Source organism: Neltuma alba, unplaced genomic scaffold, assembly GCF_004799145.2.
Source record: "Neltuma alba isolate B1F8T4 unplaced genomic scaffold, ASM479914v2 tig00011798_pilon, whole genome shotgun sequence".
NCBI lineage: Eukaryota > Viridiplantae > Streptophyta > Magnoliopsida > Fabales > Fabaceae > Neltuma > Neltuma alba.
In genome coordinates this window covers 10449-28237 of record NW_021636418.1, presented here as the reverse complement: position 1 = coordinate 28237, position 17789 = coordinate 10449, and the positions used below count along the sequence as shown (strand labels likewise).

Here is a 17789-nt window from a genome sequence, read left to right as displayed (position 1 = left end):
GGAATGGAGATTCAAACCTGTTTGCATGAGTAGCTAGTCCCTTCTCTATTAGACCTGACTTCGAATTCATTGACACTATATATGTCTTAATTGCAAGATTGGACAAGAGACGTGTTGATGGTTTTGCAGGAACGGCCCCATCGGGAGACTTTATCACTTACTGGCATCTATTATTGACACAGCTTTTACTCTTTTGTCATATTTCACATGAATAAAAAAATTTAAATTATATTAACTTTTTTAGTTTCATATAAATCAATAAATAAAGAAAAATTTTAAACTATATTAATTTTTTTATAAAATATAATAATTTTTTAATTTTACTCATATTTAATATGTATACTTTTTTAAAAAATAACTATCCAAATTATAATAAATTAAAGTTAAAATAGTACATTATATTAACAATTTAATAAGGTGATTTATAAATAGGATTAAAAAAGTATTTTCTCCGCCTTATAAATAAATAGGACCATAAGAGTAAGCATTGGACATAATGATGTGTCACATTGTATTTAATATAAGTTTTGAAAATTAAATGTAACTAAGCTTCAATGTATTTTGTTTATATATACTCTTCTGATCTTATTTATAATGCACTTTCAATATGTTTTATACAGTATTTTTACATAGACAAAAAAAAAATCTTAAACTTTATTAACTCTAAATTAAAATTTAATAACTTTTCAACTTTATCCCTATTTAATATACATTATATCTCGTATAAACAAAATCAATACAATAATAAATTAAGAGTAAAATTATACATCCATACAAAAAATTCTCTCAGTGCCTTATAAATAAGATCAAAAAATGTCTTCTCTATCTGTCATATAGATATAACCAAAAGAGTAGTTAACTACAACTATTAAACAAATGCTTTTAAAGAGTTCCATATTATGTATATGTATATTGTGAAAAGTAATTTAATAGCATAAAATTTTGGGTTAATTCAATTTTCAGTCCCTGAAATTTGCTCTAATTTTGGTTTTGATTCCTCAAATTTCCAATCATAAGTTTTACTCCCTCAAATTTTTTTTATTTAAAATGTTATCCTTCCAATTTAATAAAATGTGAACGATTTTGCTTTTTGAGGTAAAACCTATGATTTAAAATTTAAAGAACTAAAACTAAAATGAAATAAATTTAAGGAGCTAAAAATTATATTAACCTTAAAATTTTTTTTATACTTTATTAAATCATAGGTTCCCTTTAAAATCTTGATATTAAAATATTTATGTATAAATAGGTATTTAAGGTGTGCATCTACATGCATTATAAGTCTTTTCATATGCAGAACACAATAATATTTTTATTTATCATCTTTTAATATGCGTAACACAATAATAATTTTATCTATCAGTCTCATGTATATTGATATTTCGCCAAACCACTTAATTTATATGGATAATATTTTTTTGCCAACACATGGATAATATATTATTGAAGATTGTCCATGTTAAAAGGAAGAGCGAGAATCAAATAGAAAAGCGGAAGATATTCTCGGCATGACAGGCTGAAAGACTAAAAAATGTAAAGATAAAAAGCCGATGCTTCAATAACTTATGAAAATAATATAAATTTAAAGTATATTTTTATGCTGAAAGCTTTCAAAAGTTTTATTTGAAGCAAATATCATAGCAATATCATCTTGAAAGTTCACAAAATATAGTAATGTTAGTTGAATTTAACTGATCCAAGCTTATAGTCTAGGCTCACTTTGAGTAACAATTCATGAATAGTTTGCACTTTTATTCTTATAAGAAACATTTACAAGATATCTAAAAGTTTTTTAACTAGTTTTCTATTTTATCCTAATTAATCACTTATTTTAACACTCAATATATTTATTATTTTATTTTTTGAAATATATTTTTTTTTTTTTTATTCTCCATCTCATACTCTCTTTTCCCGTAAACAAGGATATATTTTGACAAGCTATTTAAAAGAAAATGACAAAAAATACGTATTGTATCTTAAAAAAACAAATAGGTCATGAACGGTTCTTGTTATAGTTTCGAAAAGTTAAAATCTGTAAAAAGCATTTTCTATTTTTTTTAGAAGATTACAGTTTGTACATGTTTATTTTTTTGGAACTAATTTTAACTAATTAATTATTCTTACATAAAGAGACTCAGAGATTAGTGGAGGGAAATTTTTCTTTACTTTTCCAAATTTTTGAATCTCCATTCTTCAAGTTTCATCCAAAAAGAATGAGACGTGTCCAGCTAAGCATATGAACTGAAGCACCATCTTGTTCATGAAGGTAGCAATTTTTTCCAATAACATCTCACCACGTGTCCTAGTATAATTGGCAAAATGACGTTAACAGGGCCAGCGCCATACTCGTAGCATTAAATGATGGCAACGCTACCCACAGCTTCTGCCCCCTCATTTAATTCATGAGCAGACTCCTCACATCAGATGACACATATATCCCCACCCTCACCAGCGAGCGCGTGAATCACACCGATTGAAAGAAAATACAGGGAACACCATTCACACTTCCGTTTATTTTATATTATAATTTATCTTAGATTTCATCAAAATATTAAACCAAAAAAAGAAGCAATTTTCTGTCACTAATTGAGAATGCAAGGGTTGACCTGAGTCAATACCCGAACCACCACCCTTGCCTTGCGCTAAAGATCCGGATCATATGAGTTTCGGATCCTTACCACCATGCAAGGACTTTGTTCTCTTTCTTGTTGATTCCTGTGCGGTTCGTTCTTGACTCAACACCCCACATGAAACCCAAACTCGCGTCTTCTACACGCGCCACCCTGACAAATTAACTAAACTGAGCTTTCAAGAAATTAAATAAGCACAAGCGCCCCTACGAAAAGCATATCAGCGAAACCCCAAAAAAAAAATTCAACTAGGTCACGTGACCTACGATGCACCACGTGAGAGTCAGCTTTCACAGCGAAGAGCGGCCTTTATTTTCTGAACCGTGCACGAGATGAGATTGTTCACCGTCTCCACCGATTCCACCGTGAGCTTGGCCGTAGGAAGGCTATTCACGAGGATTTGAAAAGCCACCGTCAGGAGGGACCCACTCACCCTCTCATTCACGCCACCGCCGTTCACATTGCCGTTGCTCGCCGGCGTTTGTGACCCCCGCGACCCTGGCCCATCCGGGACTATAGCGAACCCGGATGGCAACAACGCCACATACGCCGAGTCGCCGCCGTTCATCACCACGTGCATGGCCGGGATATCTACCGGCGCGTACACCACAAGAGATCCCGCCGCGTCTATGCATGTCTCCTGCAGTATCAGCATGCTACTCTGGTTTGCATTCATCGCCTGCGCAAGAAAATAAAACAAATTAAATTGCTTTTGTCTCCATCGTTAAAGTTCACAACGAGCCATAGTCAAACCCCGGGACCATATTTTTATTTCGATTATTTATTTATTTCTCCTTTATTTTGGGGGGGGTTAAAAAGGTTAATTCACAAATTATAGTATTTTTTTTTCAAGCAAACAGGTCAGAGAGTTGCTCAGAAATTCAGAAAGTTGACAACCGTCCTATATTTTGACTTTTTTCATCAAACCTTGCTCCGAAACAAACACCGCTGCCCTATTTCTGTTCCCCTCCTTGTCCACACAGATACTTCCAAATTTCCCAACCTGCCCTTCCCGATTTCACCTTTTTAACCAAACACCATTACACTAAACGACAACGCCCTATTGACCTTGCCTCACATCGCAGGGTATTTTCGTCAATAAAAAAAATTCCACATGCAAGAGTGAGAAGAATGAGAGAGAAGGTCGTACACTCGCTCGTAGGAGAGAGACGCAATTGCCGTGGTCTTGGCCTTTGGCGATGTGGGCCATCTCTTGCATGGGCCCACCGTTTGAGAGTATGTCCCATTCACTTCGGAGATGCTCATCACGTAGGAAATCGAACAGTCTCTGGGGCGAAACCGGGAGCCAAACGGAGGTGGCTGCGCTTAAAACTATCCCCGGCGGCTCGCCGGGATCGTCCACGCTCTTTCGAGTCATCACCCGGACGTCCTCGTCCACGTTGCCGGCGTTCAGTTTATTCCACTTGTGCACGGTGGAAGCGCAAACTCCGGCGCAGAAATTGTTGGTCATTCGCTGGGCTAGCTTCAGCATGCTCCGCCGGCCGCCGGCAGTTATGGCAGCTAGAAACAACCCAAGAAAACTCAAGCAGTTCAGAGAAAAATACAACACTTGTGAACACTAATACAAGGAATTATTTTTAATAATAGATGAGATAATTATTAATATACGCCGGCGTTGAAACTTACCGGAGTGATCTCGAGAGGGGACGGAGGAGGACATTAAGATGGCGAGGCACTCGCATTGGCGTTGCAGGGTGGCGACCCACCGTTGAGCACCGAAGCCCATGCCGGAGGTCAGCAAGGGTCTATACAATTGGTGGACTTGGCTTTCATCGTATTCTGCATGCTCCACCCATGTCACCTGTAAAATCATGCAAAACCAGTTAACTCCATTAATGGCGTAAGTTTTCAGAATGTGAAGTTTTTATCGTATTTGTAATATCCAATTAAGAATTTATTATGAATTCCTCACAGGATCGTGTTTTAGTAGAGAAAGTTTGGACTTTTCTGATAGAGCACTAATTTCACGATGATCTTGTACAATACGTACACTGAATTCACATGGGGTTCTCCAGATCAAGTACATCAAGAGGATTACAGGAAATAAAATAATCGATTTTCAAAATATTATAGGAAAAACTAAAAAGGAAGAGAAAGCAGATTTTTCTTCCTGGTATTACGATTGGCTCAGATGCGTCCAAAGGATTAAAAAGAAAAAGAATTGAAGCTATTTCTTCAAGGTTCAAGCTAGCTTAAGCCGTCTCACGAGGGATGGAGGAAGAAGATGACAGAAAAATACAAAAAAAAAAAAAAAAAAAAAGCAAAAGAAATCTGGGAAATGTGCCTGAGGATTGGGTTCAATGAAACTAGAGCAACAAACACATAAAATATTTGCTACGTCATGCGAAAAAAGGAGAGGATTTAGAGGAGCAGCGAGCACTGTGAAGAGAAAGAAGCGACATCGAGATTTGCTCTAAAGAAATGAACAAAATAGCCAGTCTTCGACTTTGACTTCAAGGCTCTCTTACAATATTAATTATATATATATATATATATTACACACACACACATGCAACAGAGCTGCGGATTATAGGGGCTAGCTAGCTTAGAAAAAGATGAATAAAATATTGCTTCAAAGAAGACCACTGATTCAGCCAGCATCAAAAACTAGAATAGAAACATCATATTCATTGTTTATAGAATCAAGGATTAAGTAACGGGATTAATAATTAATGTGTTCAGGGTTCAGAAATTTAAGTAAAAGATTAGGCTCTTAGTAAGGAGAAAATAATAGATTAATAATTAATCTCGATTCTGCCCCTCATGAGAGCATATTATTATTATAATACTATTATTCAAGTACAATTATATATTATATAGGATCACAATCGCAATCCATTGCTGAAAATCCAAGTTAGGAATATATTAATGAGACCAAAAGAAGCATCCTACTCAGGTGCAGATGCTTTGACTGTCTAAAATATAAAATAATATATATATTTGGGAATTATCACTGACAGAGTGGTTATGTGGTGAGTAGTCACTAGACAAATTAAGCTAGGTTCCTTCGAACCATGAGCTCCTTAAATAGCTTCGAAAAGCAAAAGGAAGAAACCCCATGATTCCTTCGCCTGGTGTTTTGCCTCTCTTATTTCAAAACTAAAAAACAAGGCTATATATTATTCACAATTTATTTATTAATATAAAATATAAAAATTTATTAACAATGTACTGAATTCATTTCAGTCTCCAGATAATAAACGGAGCACTGGGTTTTGTTATGCATTTAATTATTAATCATTAAACAATGTAAATATATGTGCATGGTTTGATCCTAGGTCATTAAAGAGAACACCGAGATAAAGAATAAACACATGGGATACACAAATACTACCTCATTTCCTTAGCATGATAAGCATTTGATTAATTTGAGAAAGATAAATAAATTACTTAATCATAACATATGTTACTAGATTTTTCTTGCATATTTTATATATCATTTATAAGCTAGACAAATTAATTTAAAAAATAAATATAAATATTTTAAAGTATTTTTTTAAAAACTAAGTCTTGTATCCCAAGAAAACATCAAAGCGGGTGAAAAGGGAGGTTCAATTTGGTAAATTCACTCATGTCCAAAACAGATATGACCCAATGTGGTACAGAGATGAGGTGACATTCATGCGTCAAACCCACCAGAAGGAAACACAAGTTCAATCAATAGGAAACTTAGAGGATCAAAATATGAAAAAGATACTAACTGGGAAAATTCTACTACTACTGACCTTGGAATAACCATTTGGCATATCTTCAACAACGCACCCAGAAGGAAGCCTTCTACAGTTCATAAAAGACGCAGCTCCAGAAGGTTCTCGAATGGTATCAATGGAGACATCAACCACAGCCCAAACCCCCTCTGCGTGTTGCTTGCAGAAACGAAGAAAATTCACCTCGCGAACTGGCACCAACGGCGAAAGAACCTGGAGCTCAGCATGCATCTGCGAATTCCAAGTTTTTTTTCCGTATAAAACACTCAAATCAGTAACATTCTTTACATGTTAATCTTCTGAAAAAAGACGAGTTTCTTTTCAAGTTTTACCAGTTGGAGGGCACCATTTCTAGTTCCATTTATTCCACCGGAGATTACTTCAGCGGTGGAGGTTCTGGCAATTAAACAAGGAAACATTTCTGCCCATCGATTCTATAGAAAAATAAAGCAAATGGGTTTGGTTCAGACTTTGATTTCACCGTAAAATGTGAAAAGAAAAAAAAAAGGGAATTTGAAGGTGATGAATATATAAATATATCTATATATTATAAACTTACTGAATCCATTAGAGTTTCAACGAGGGCCAAGCTGTTTATTATGACCATTCCAGTTTCTCTAGAAGCTTCGGAGACGAAGCCATTGGGTCTCATTCCAATGCAAGGATTACTGAATGTTCTCATGTACTCTTCTTGGTTCAGAATCTCTCTTCCTCCTTCTTCTAAGCTTCTTAACCAGAGAGGTTCATCTGTATGCACCATCTTCACCAACTCGTCCATGGCCGCCAAAGCTAGTTCCAGAAACATAGACCTCTCTATGGACCTGTCAAGCCCACCGCCGACGACCAAAGTGCCCGATGGTCTGGTCAAAGTCGTCCCCGACGTTGTTGTCGCCGGAGGAACCATGGCTAGTTGGCTCGATATCCCAAAACCAGGCCCTAAAGGCAAAGTTGAAGGCACTGTGCTCATACCATCAAACCCGTTGATGCCAACTCCGAGTTCTAAGCTTGAGTTTGGCAATGGAGGACCAATCGGACTGGTCAATGAAGAAATGGGTCGGCCGAGAAACTTTCCGGCGAGAGCACAAACTCGGTCTAGTTCGTCCTTCAATCGAGCGTTTTCAATCCTTAGGTGTTGTTCTTCGAGGGAAATCTCACCTATAATGGCTGGGCCTCCACAATTTGAACATATAGGATTCCTCATGGCTTCTCTTATCGACATGTTCTCTGCTCTCAGTTTATCGTTCTCTTGTCTCAGCAAAGTGTTTTCATGGCGCTCCAATTGGGTCTGAGACGAAACAGAAACATAAGTATCGCATATACCTCGTTGAACCCGAACACGAAAAACATGTCCAAGAGGATATTAGTCGTTACCTTCATCTGGGTTCTTCGATTTTGGAACCAAAATTTCACTTGTCTGGTTTCCAAGCAAAGCCTTCTGCTCAGTTCTAGTCTTTGCTTCTCATCTGGGTGTGGACACTCCTTGAATAAACTAAACCCAAGGGGAAAAAAGGACAGTAAGGATTGAACAAGAACCCAGAAAATTCTGTGATAAAATTAGAGAGAGAGAGAGAGAGAGAGAGGAACTGGGAGGGAGATCATACGCTTCGAGCTCTTGTATTTGCTGAGGGGTATGTCGGTGATAACGTTTTTTCCTCGGACGGTTGTCGGCGGCGTCCTGATCGTCGCCGGAAGTGGGGCCTTCCATATTATCACTGCCAGATCTGCTATCGTGTTCTTCTTCTCGGCTTCTTCTTGCCCCAACATTTGGCTCGTAGCTCTCAGGCATTCTATTCGCATCCCCTTGTTGCTCGTCAAGACTCGTTTGCTTTATCCAAAAGAGAATCCAAAAAATCAAATAAATAAACAAACAAACATACAAACAATATATAGTACAACCCCCAAAAAGTGAGGGAATAATTAACGAAGGAGATCTCACCAGTGCTAGAGAAAGCCCAGGAGAGTTGAACATGGATTTGGCCATTGTTGGCGGTGTGACGAGACGAGGCTGTGAGATTGAACCACTCGACGGCATTCTATTATCGTTGGTGCCGTTGCTGTAAGGAATATCGGCGACGATTCCGGCACCGCCGCCGCCCCCTCCTCCGCCGCCGCCAGCACCACCACCACCCCAGTTATTGTCGAGAAAACCCCCAAAACTCATCAAAGAAGCCACTTTTTTCTTCTTCTTCTCTTTCCTCTCAATCCGAAACTCAGTATGAACCGCTCAGTCTTCCGTACATGAGATTCGATGCAAATTCAGCAACCCCAGAAGTTTTAAACCTCTAAGATGAAATGGGGTTTCGAGAAATCAGAATCGACCTCGAGTGCGTGTGGGGGGTGTGTGTATATTAAATTTATCTATATAAAAATATATGTTAAACTATGTATTCGCTCTCGCTTGACAAGACTGAGAAAAACGAAGGATATGAAGCTCCGAAAATATAAGGGAGAGAGATAGAGGAGACAAAAGGATAAAGCCCCCCAATGTCTCACCTTTCTCTCTCTCTGTAGCTTGAAATAAAATGTCTTCCTTTGTGTGTATATATAATTCACCTTCTATATTGAGAGAGGAAGAAAGAGAGAGAAGACAAGCTGAGAAGAAGGAGAAGAAAAAAGCCCTCTGATTCGGCTAGCTCGCCTCTTCCTTCCCTATCCCCCTCTCTCTCTCTCTCTACATATGCATATGAACATGACCCTATCCTTCACAGTACAGCAATTTCTGATAATACCCAGAAGAGAGAAGAAGGGAAGAAGGAAAATATATAAATAAGAACCCTAGTCTTCAGTGTGGTTTTATCTCGCTCTATGCATGCTTGAGGGGAGAGAGAGAGAGAATATAAAAATTATGAATAAATTAAACAAAAATAGGGGTAGAAAAGGGAGGCTCATAGATTTGCGAGCAGAAGAGAGAGAAAGGGGGGGAGAGGAGAGAGGGGAGGGAGGGGGAAAAGATAAAACGTAATATGTGGAGTCTTCGAAGCCTTACAAATACATATGAATCCAAAAAGGGCCGGTTGACTTACACCCTCGTCAATCTCGTTTTAACTTTCCCTCCCCACACCCACTCTGAGCCCTCTTCCCTCACAGTTTGATTTTCTTCCCGCAGAGAGTCCTTTGAAGAAAAAGCCTGTGAATGACTGTGAAAATTGCAATCGACCTTTTTGATGACTTTTGGGAGAAAAATAACAAGGAAAACGAAGTTTCAATGACGAAGAATATGCTTTGTTAGAGATCCATGGAGCTGGATCTTAATTTGGGATTCTCAATAATAATAATAATAATATGTTATATTAATATTAATATTATTTATTACATTATATGATGTACTAATTACTCCCAACAAAATTGTTGGATAATTTAGATTGTTTTTTGGTCTTAAATGGCAGTTCTTCATCGTAAGGGAAAAAATTGTATTCTGTCACCAAACTGGATACTAAACTGGAGTAGGAATTTAAGGGTCAGTTAATTAAAAATAACAAAATATAATAATATAATAATTATTAAAAACAAAATAAAAGAAAATATAATAAGAATTTCATTGTAACAATAACAAGTACAATAACATTGATGATTTTAATCTTTATGATTCACAATAACTAAAATTAAATAATTATTAATACCAAAATTATCATTCAAATTCATTCAAATCTACAATAACTAAAATATTAAGAATGGTAACATAATCATTCAAACCGATTCATACCGATTTTTACTAGTTCAACCCTTGCTTGGCTTAAAAATCTAACAAAACTAAACCACTGGTTACTTTATCAGTTTTTTAGTAAACTGATTGCTTCGGTCTGATTTTTTTTTTTTTTCTTGCTCTTGTCACAATTCAAACCCAACTAGTAAAACTTACTATTTTATAAAACTATTGTTAAAAATATAGAATCTACATACATAAAATTAAATCATCAGAATTTGAATAGGATATAACTACAAGAGAAAATATGAAATAAAAAATTGAAAAATGAAACAATTGATGTAAGAAGTTTCTTTTAGGAAGGGTTATAATAGTTTTAAAAAAGTTATTATTTTTAGCATCTTTACTGATTTTTGAGAATCGAGTACAAATTGTCAGAATTGAACGGCAAGATATGGATACATCTTACAATTTTAAGAAAGACTAGGGTGTAATTTTAATCTTAAACTTGTATCTTAAGCGTAATTTTGTTCTTGATTTTTTTAGGGGTTCAATTTTGATTCTGATCTTCTTTTTGGTGCATCCAAAAATCAGAAGCAAAATTGTACTAGAAAATAAAAAGACCAGGAATAAAATTATACCTGAAAAATAAAATCAGGGGTCAAATTATATCACTAAAAATTAGGAGTAAAATTTTACCTAAAAAATAAATCAAAATCAAAATTGCACTTTGACCTTTTTAAGAAAGTTCAAAGTGATCATTATTTTTAAATATATTATGAAAATTCAATATAGAATATTCAATACACACACAAAAACAAAAACCCAGAATCCAGCTTTTATTTTTAAACATTTAATATAACTTTTTTTTCGAGCTCCATTTTGATGGATAAATTTTAAATGTCATAAATGATAAAGGCATATTGTCTCAAAAGTATTATTTGTATACTGATGTGTAAATAAGAACAATTTAACAACAACAAAATAAACTATGAATTTTAATCAGTTAAAAAATACAACTTGGTAAAAACGTTTAATTTGGAAAAAAAAACTTATTGTGCTTTAATAAGGAAAACTTCGGAAGGAAGAAGGTCAAATTTAAAATCTCGAGAATCATTTGTTCAATGGTTGAACGGCAGCGTAACATTAACAAGTGTAGATAATATTTTTAATTATTGTTTTTTAACCTTTTTTGAATATTTTAATTATTGAAAAACTAAAACAAATATCAGTAACATTTTTGTTTCTACAATAATAGGATTAGAAAGAAATAAAGCCCCTGATGTCATACTTCTCATATGTAATGTTAAATTCACATTTGAAGCTATCGTCGTTGAGTATAAAAAAAGAGTAACTATCATTCAACGTCGTGATGTGAAAATTCCGCCAAAATACCTTCTAACTTTCAAAAACCAAAAAGCTAACACCCAATTTTCAAATTTCAAATTAATTCATCTGATTAAAATAAAATTTTGAAATGTTGGTGATTTTATAGTATTAACCCTTGCTTTAAAAAAAAAAAAAAACCAAGTCATCCTCGTCAATCGCCTTGTTTATGTTCTTTTCTTTTCTTCTTTTTGTTTTTCGTTTTTTTTTTCCCCGACTATGGTCAACGTCCGGTGGGCCACCCCTTGAATGCTGTTGAAGTGATAAAACACCATAGTATTACTACTGCAGTTGGTAGTGAGGTAAATGATTTAAGATGACACTCTCTTGCATTTTTTTCATGGAATTGTTATGAATATTGACAATTGTCGCAAATTGCATTGATGAAGCGATGAAACCGGGTACTAGTGTTGCGAGTACTCATGCTAGTAAATATTTTTTAGGTTAAAGTATATTTTTAACCTTTTAATTTTATATTAGATTTTAATTTGGTTATTTAACATTGAAAAACATTTTTTTAATCTTTTAATTCTAAAAAATCATTTCCAAAAAATGATGATATTGAGATATTGAATACTGACAAAACATTCTCAAATACTGACATATTAAGTTTAATTTTAAAAACAATTATAATTGTTACAAAAAATTATAATTTAAGACTAACAGTTTTAGAGTTAAAGAACTAAAAATGTATTTTTTAAAGTTAAGAGACTAAATTAAAACATGATATAAACTAAAAAGACCATAAATATATTTTAGCCTATTTTTTAACATGATCATTTTTTTATAGTTATCTTATATATAATTTTGCATTATATTAACAAAGAGGCTTGTTGTTTCAATGGACATTAAACCATTCGGGATTCAATGGGGGACCTTGACCACCGTGGCTCCGGCCAAAAATAAAAAGTTATTGGTGTTAGAGCTCGGTTCTGATCTTTTTTCTTTCCATTCTTCCATTCTTTTTGCTTTTTTTTTTTAACTCTTAGATTAATGTTTCAATAGTTTAGATTTAAATCTTTTTAAAATTATTATTAAAATATTAAATTATAAAAATAAATAATAAATTACAAAGTATACTAAAATTTAATTTTAATGATTTAGCAAATATACTAAATATTTTTAAAAAAAATTTTATAAGCAGTTTATAAAAAAACTAAAATCTGAACCTTTAAAATATGTTGATCCAATAGCTGGGAAAAAAAAAAGAATAGGAAGGGAGAGAGGTTTGGTGGCCAGTCGATAGTGGGGCTGTTGGCAATGATGATTTGATTTTTTTTTTTTAAATAAGAGGTAATTTCAAAATTATATTTTAGTCATGAGTATTAATTTTGGAATTTTGAAAATTGGAAGCACCATTTTAGGTTTTAGAAACTCACAAGATATTTTATTGGAATTTTCTAAACATAGAAATAGAATAATTTTAAGTAACTTAATAAAAAATTTAAAATTAAAATTATATAAAACTTCTTTAAATTTTTAATCATTATAAATAACTGCCGTAAGTATGCGCTGATAACTCTCATTAATCAATTACAATTACTATATTAAATTATAATTTTGTGCACATTTATTACCTGCTCAGATTTTGAATTATATGTGGATAACTTCTTTAAATTAACTTTAAATTATGTGCCAACGAGTAATAAACAAAATTATTATTGTATAAAACTTACATATATAAATGTAAGAGTTTAGGAGTTCATTATAGAGTAGTTTCTTTTTTTTTTGTTTTTGCCAATTATGGAGTAGCCTCAAAAGTCAAGGAAATTATCTATATATGTGTGACATAAAGTTTAGGCACATTGCGTATAATTTAGCCACAACAAAGTTAAAATTAAATAACTTAAGAGGGGTATTATGAAGCATTAGAGAGACTGTAGAATCTCATATTATTTTTTTTTTTCACATTTCAAATGATAATTAAAATCCCTTTTCTTTTCAATTCCCACGCAAATTCATGTAGCCCATCCAATCTTTCAAGAAATTAATGTGTTGAACAAGCTGGCCAACAAAAAAATAGTGTGCTGAACAAGAAAATGAATGTTGAACAACAACTCTTTTCATCTATATATGAAATAAATTATTGTAATGTCATAATCATATTTAATTTGATTCTTAATGTATCCATGTGATTCCATCAAACCTTTTTATTGCTACTTCTTCCATATGTTTTCACATTTTACTTAATATATCCCAAATAACCACATAATTTCTTACCCATACACATACTTTTGTAAAATTAAAGATAAAAGTTTGTCTTAGTTTTCCCTTGCAAAATCCATCGCTAATTAATTGTCGTCTTGGATGAATTGGTTGCTAATAATTCTGTTTTCTTGTTGTGGTATATTAATGAATGTTGAAATATCAAAAATCAAAATTTCAATATGAAAGTTTTTGTGTAAAAATATACTCATCTGATCTAAATGCATGAGCCAGATAACCAAAATTTGTAAGATTAGTAAAATTAGTAAATTATTTATTTGTTAAAAATATTTGTTGGTTTGTTGGAATATCTCTTTTTATTTATTTACATTGGAAACTACTTTGACTATGTGTAAATTAATAAAGAGAATTTATAAAAAATTATAAATTTAAAAGATAAGTGGATTAATATTTCATATTTATTAGGATCAAAAGTAACTCTTGTTAATTTTTATATTTAGGGCCAGACGAAGCATATGGAAACAATTATTGAAAAGGCCTTTTCTTATTACATAAAACATAAATCAATTTAAAGAAGTGAACCATGGTAGGAAAGATTCAATCGTGACACGAAGGCTATCACGGCTAAAAGAGGCCATTTCTCAAATATTATATTTTTCATAAAATCATGCTTTCTCAAACCCATAAACATCACATAAGATTCAAGGCTCCTAAAAACACCCACAAGTCCAACAACAAAAACAATAAGGCACAAGGCACATTAATCGCCTACAACTTATTAAAATCATCAATCACAAGACTTAAGGCACAAGACCCAAAGGGCTAAGCATAGCTCATAAGTCATACACGTGCTTACTCCAAATAATCACAACACATTAACAATTATCAACACATAGAAGTTTTCCAAAATAAGTCGATTGTGAATCCACAAGATAGTCACATGCAATAATATCCTATAGCCTCTAGCCATTCTAACAGCATTCTACTAGATACAATTATCCAACAATCAGATAAAAAGTAAGTATATGTCATAAAACATAAGCCCTAAAATGGCAATATATATATAAGTACAATCCCAAGCCATAAAAAACCTATTAGGCTATGCATGCCTATACCTTTAGCTACCTCCTAAAAACAATGAAGAACAATGAGATAAGACATTAAGTCCTAGTAACTAGTAATCAATGCACAAGATATACAAGCAGAATAGTAAGCCAATGATGCAATGCCATACATAAAATATTTTTAAGTTATAAACGTGCAACCACATATGTAATATTTACAAAGTAGTTTCTGCTCTCTAATTCACTGTCTTCCTCCTTATGACTCCTTTACATGTACCTAAACCATCCGTGCTGAGTACCCTAACCAAAGCTCATCCCACTCATGTCTGTTCAATAGGTCCCCATTTGCTCTATAGTTCAACCAGCACCAAAGAGGTGTCTACCCAAGAGCTTAACTCAAATCTAGGCATGTCACATGGGCTTAAAGAACAATTATCCTCCACATAACAAACCCCAATATCTACATATGAGCCCCATGCATGAATGAATACAATATAATAATCTTAACAATGCAGTAATCAACATAACATAGAGTATAACCGTATCATTCCTACTTATAGCCACCTCAAGCACAACATGATGCAATTCTATACCAACATAAGTCCATATGGTAGCATAAACATACGTCCTACTTCACTATGGTTTGGGATACCAGGAGAGCACATATTTATTCAAAACACATTTTCATAAAGTAGCTACATAGTAAGATCAAGAAAACCTTACGGTCCACAATATGCATATAATGTAAATTAATCCTGGTTACCTCAACTTCAAGCTTAAGACTAACTCAAACACAGAGGTATCATTCCACTAAGCTTGAACATAAACTAATCCATATCACATTGTAGATTATAGTCAAACTAAAACAAACAATTAATACAAAGTAACCTACAAGGCTCAAAACCTCAAATCTCACATCCCACAACAACTCCTATAGTCAACTCTCAATCCCATGTTAAATTCCTCACTTCAAACTTATAATTATTTCCTCGAGTCAAATAACTCTTAAACTCATTGATCAATCTCAGTAACAACCATTTATAACAATCTTCAATTCATACACTTAGAATTCCAACCTCCAACATATCCAATATTGAAATCCAATCAATATCAACAACCAAAATTGATTAAAACTTTTATCTAACCCAAATAGATATACCCTATCCTTAAACCACAATTTAAATTATTGCAATATCTATTTTCATTAAAACCCCTCTACTAACAACAAACCCTAACCTTTGACCAAAAAAAAAAACAACAACAACAAACCCTAACCCCAAATCACATATAATCCTAAATCCAACAAACCAAAATGATTAAACTTTTTATATCTAACCCAAACAACTCATTTAAATCCAAAAGATTCAGTGAAAATCTCAAGAGATTCGAAATCCCAAAGAACCATGAAGTCCCAAACTCCCCAAATATGGAAAAACTAAGAGAAAGAGGTAGAAAATAAGTTAGGATCACTTAATAGAAGGTTTGAAAGCTAAAAAATGCTCCTAGAAGTTGAAATATATGAACCTTAGCAAAGAAAAGTAGTTTCCCATTCGAAATCCCTTCTATTTTGTGTTTTGATGCTGTTATTTATTAATATTTTTGGTTGTTTATCCTTTCACCGTGATGAAGTACACAAAGGGAAAATTTCAAATTTTGACAAGTTCGCTGCAGCCAACATGGCAAGATTGGCTTAATTTCAAAATTCGTAATTAATTTTACAGACCTCTAAAAATTACAAATTATAACTTTCTGAAAAGCTTGAGATATTTAATTTCTAATGCAAAAGGAATCATTCAAAAATAGTATCATTTGTTACTTGAAAATTATGATTTACCAAAACTATTGAAGAGTTTATAGGTAAAAAGGTGTCCTAACTTCAAAAATTCGTAATTAGTTTTATACATTTTCAAAATTTGCGAGTTAGGATTCATTGGAAAGGTTGAAGTGTCTAATTTCAAATACAAAATGATTCATTGAAAAATATTATTGTGGGTACCTTTAAAAATCCCCAAATTCCAAGATTGTTTCGACGAGTGTAAGAAATATGGCTTTCAATCATCATTCTCTGTCTTAATTAACCTCAATCAACAACATTAACCTTTAATTTTCACACCAATTTAAAGCTTAAACACTCTAATTCTTAGAATTAAAAGCCATGATGCTATAGTTACACACTTTAATAATTTATATCATCACTAAAGTATATTTTTAATCATCTAATTCTAAAATTGTCAATATTAAATGATGATTTTTTTTGTAACAATCATGATTGTTTTGAATAATAAACTCAACATATTAGTATTTGAGAATGTTTTATCAATATTCAAGATCTTAATATCATTCTTTTTTTTCTTTTTGCTAATAATGTTAAGGTTAAAGAACTAAAAATATTTTTTAAAAAAAGTTAAGGGATCTAAATAAAACTTTTTATAAAATTAAAGGACTAAAAGTATATTTTCACCTTATATCCTTAAAGGAAACACACAAAGAAGGAGGTAATTCCTTATAAATTTGGAGGAGGTGACAAAAACATTAATAAGAAAAAAAGAACCAAAGAAATAGACTGCTTTTTCCAATTGAGCATTGAGCGGAGAAGAATGAGGAGAGAATATAGAAATGTTGGAAGAATAATTATGAAAAATCTGTGTTTTTTATTCATCGAATTCAAACGTTACGTTATCAAGTCAATGATTATAGATTGTATTATATCTGTGGCTTAGTCAGGTTCTTTTAATTACAGCCACATCATTACACTTGATATTTATTTTCTTTTCAACCATATTTCAATGTTAGTTTCAATTTTCAAGATTTATTTTTCATTTTTTGAAAAAAGGACGCTTGTTTTTGTCTAGAAGCCAGTCCATAACTTAGCTGGATTTTTTTTGTCAATTAATTAGATAAGATATACTACCTTCAATTTTTAATATAAGACTCAATTAATTAATTTAAAAAAATTAAAAAAACTGTTTAATTACTTTAAAATATTTATGCTTATTGTTTTTCTTCAAACTAATTTTTCTTATTTATAAATTAATGTATAATTTAACATATTTTAAAGAGATCTTGTAACATATGCTATAATTAAATAATTTTGTAATTTTTTTAATCTTTTTAAATTAGTCAACTTGTTCTTTTATTAAGGAGTGAAAGTATCAAGTATGTATATGTTAAT

The 17789-nt window shown here is 32.7% G+C and overlaps 1 protein-coding gene across 2 annotated transcripts; it reads right to left on the bottom strand.

Moving 5' to 3' along the window:
- Positions 1-2856: 2856 nt before the first annotated feature.
- LOC114718073 (homeobox-leucine zipper protein ANTHOCYANINLESS 2-like) lies at positions 2857-15842 on the bottom strand. 2 transcript variants are annotated; one of them, XM_028903316.1, is made up of 10 exons: positions 15837-15842; positions 8295-8537; positions 7960-8183; positions 7730-7847; positions 6918-7643; positions 6691-6792; positions 6377-6589; positions 4278-4452; positions 3781-4151; positions 2857-3309 (listed from the first exon to the last, which is right to left on the bottom strand). In XM_028903316.1, exons 2-10 carry the CDS (start codon positions 8517-8519, stop codon positions 2914-2916), a joined length of 2550 nt encoding a protein of 849 aa, XP_028759149.1. In that variant the 5' UTR covers positions 8520-8537; positions 15837-15842; the 3' UTR covers positions 2857-2913. The 2 variants fall into 2 exon arrangements, with proteins under 2 accessions (XP_028759149.1, XP_028759150.1); XM_028903317.1 differs by lacking the exon at positions 15837-15842 and having other exon boundaries at positions 8295-8553.
- Between the last annotated feature and the right edge of the window lie 1947 nt (positions 15843-17789).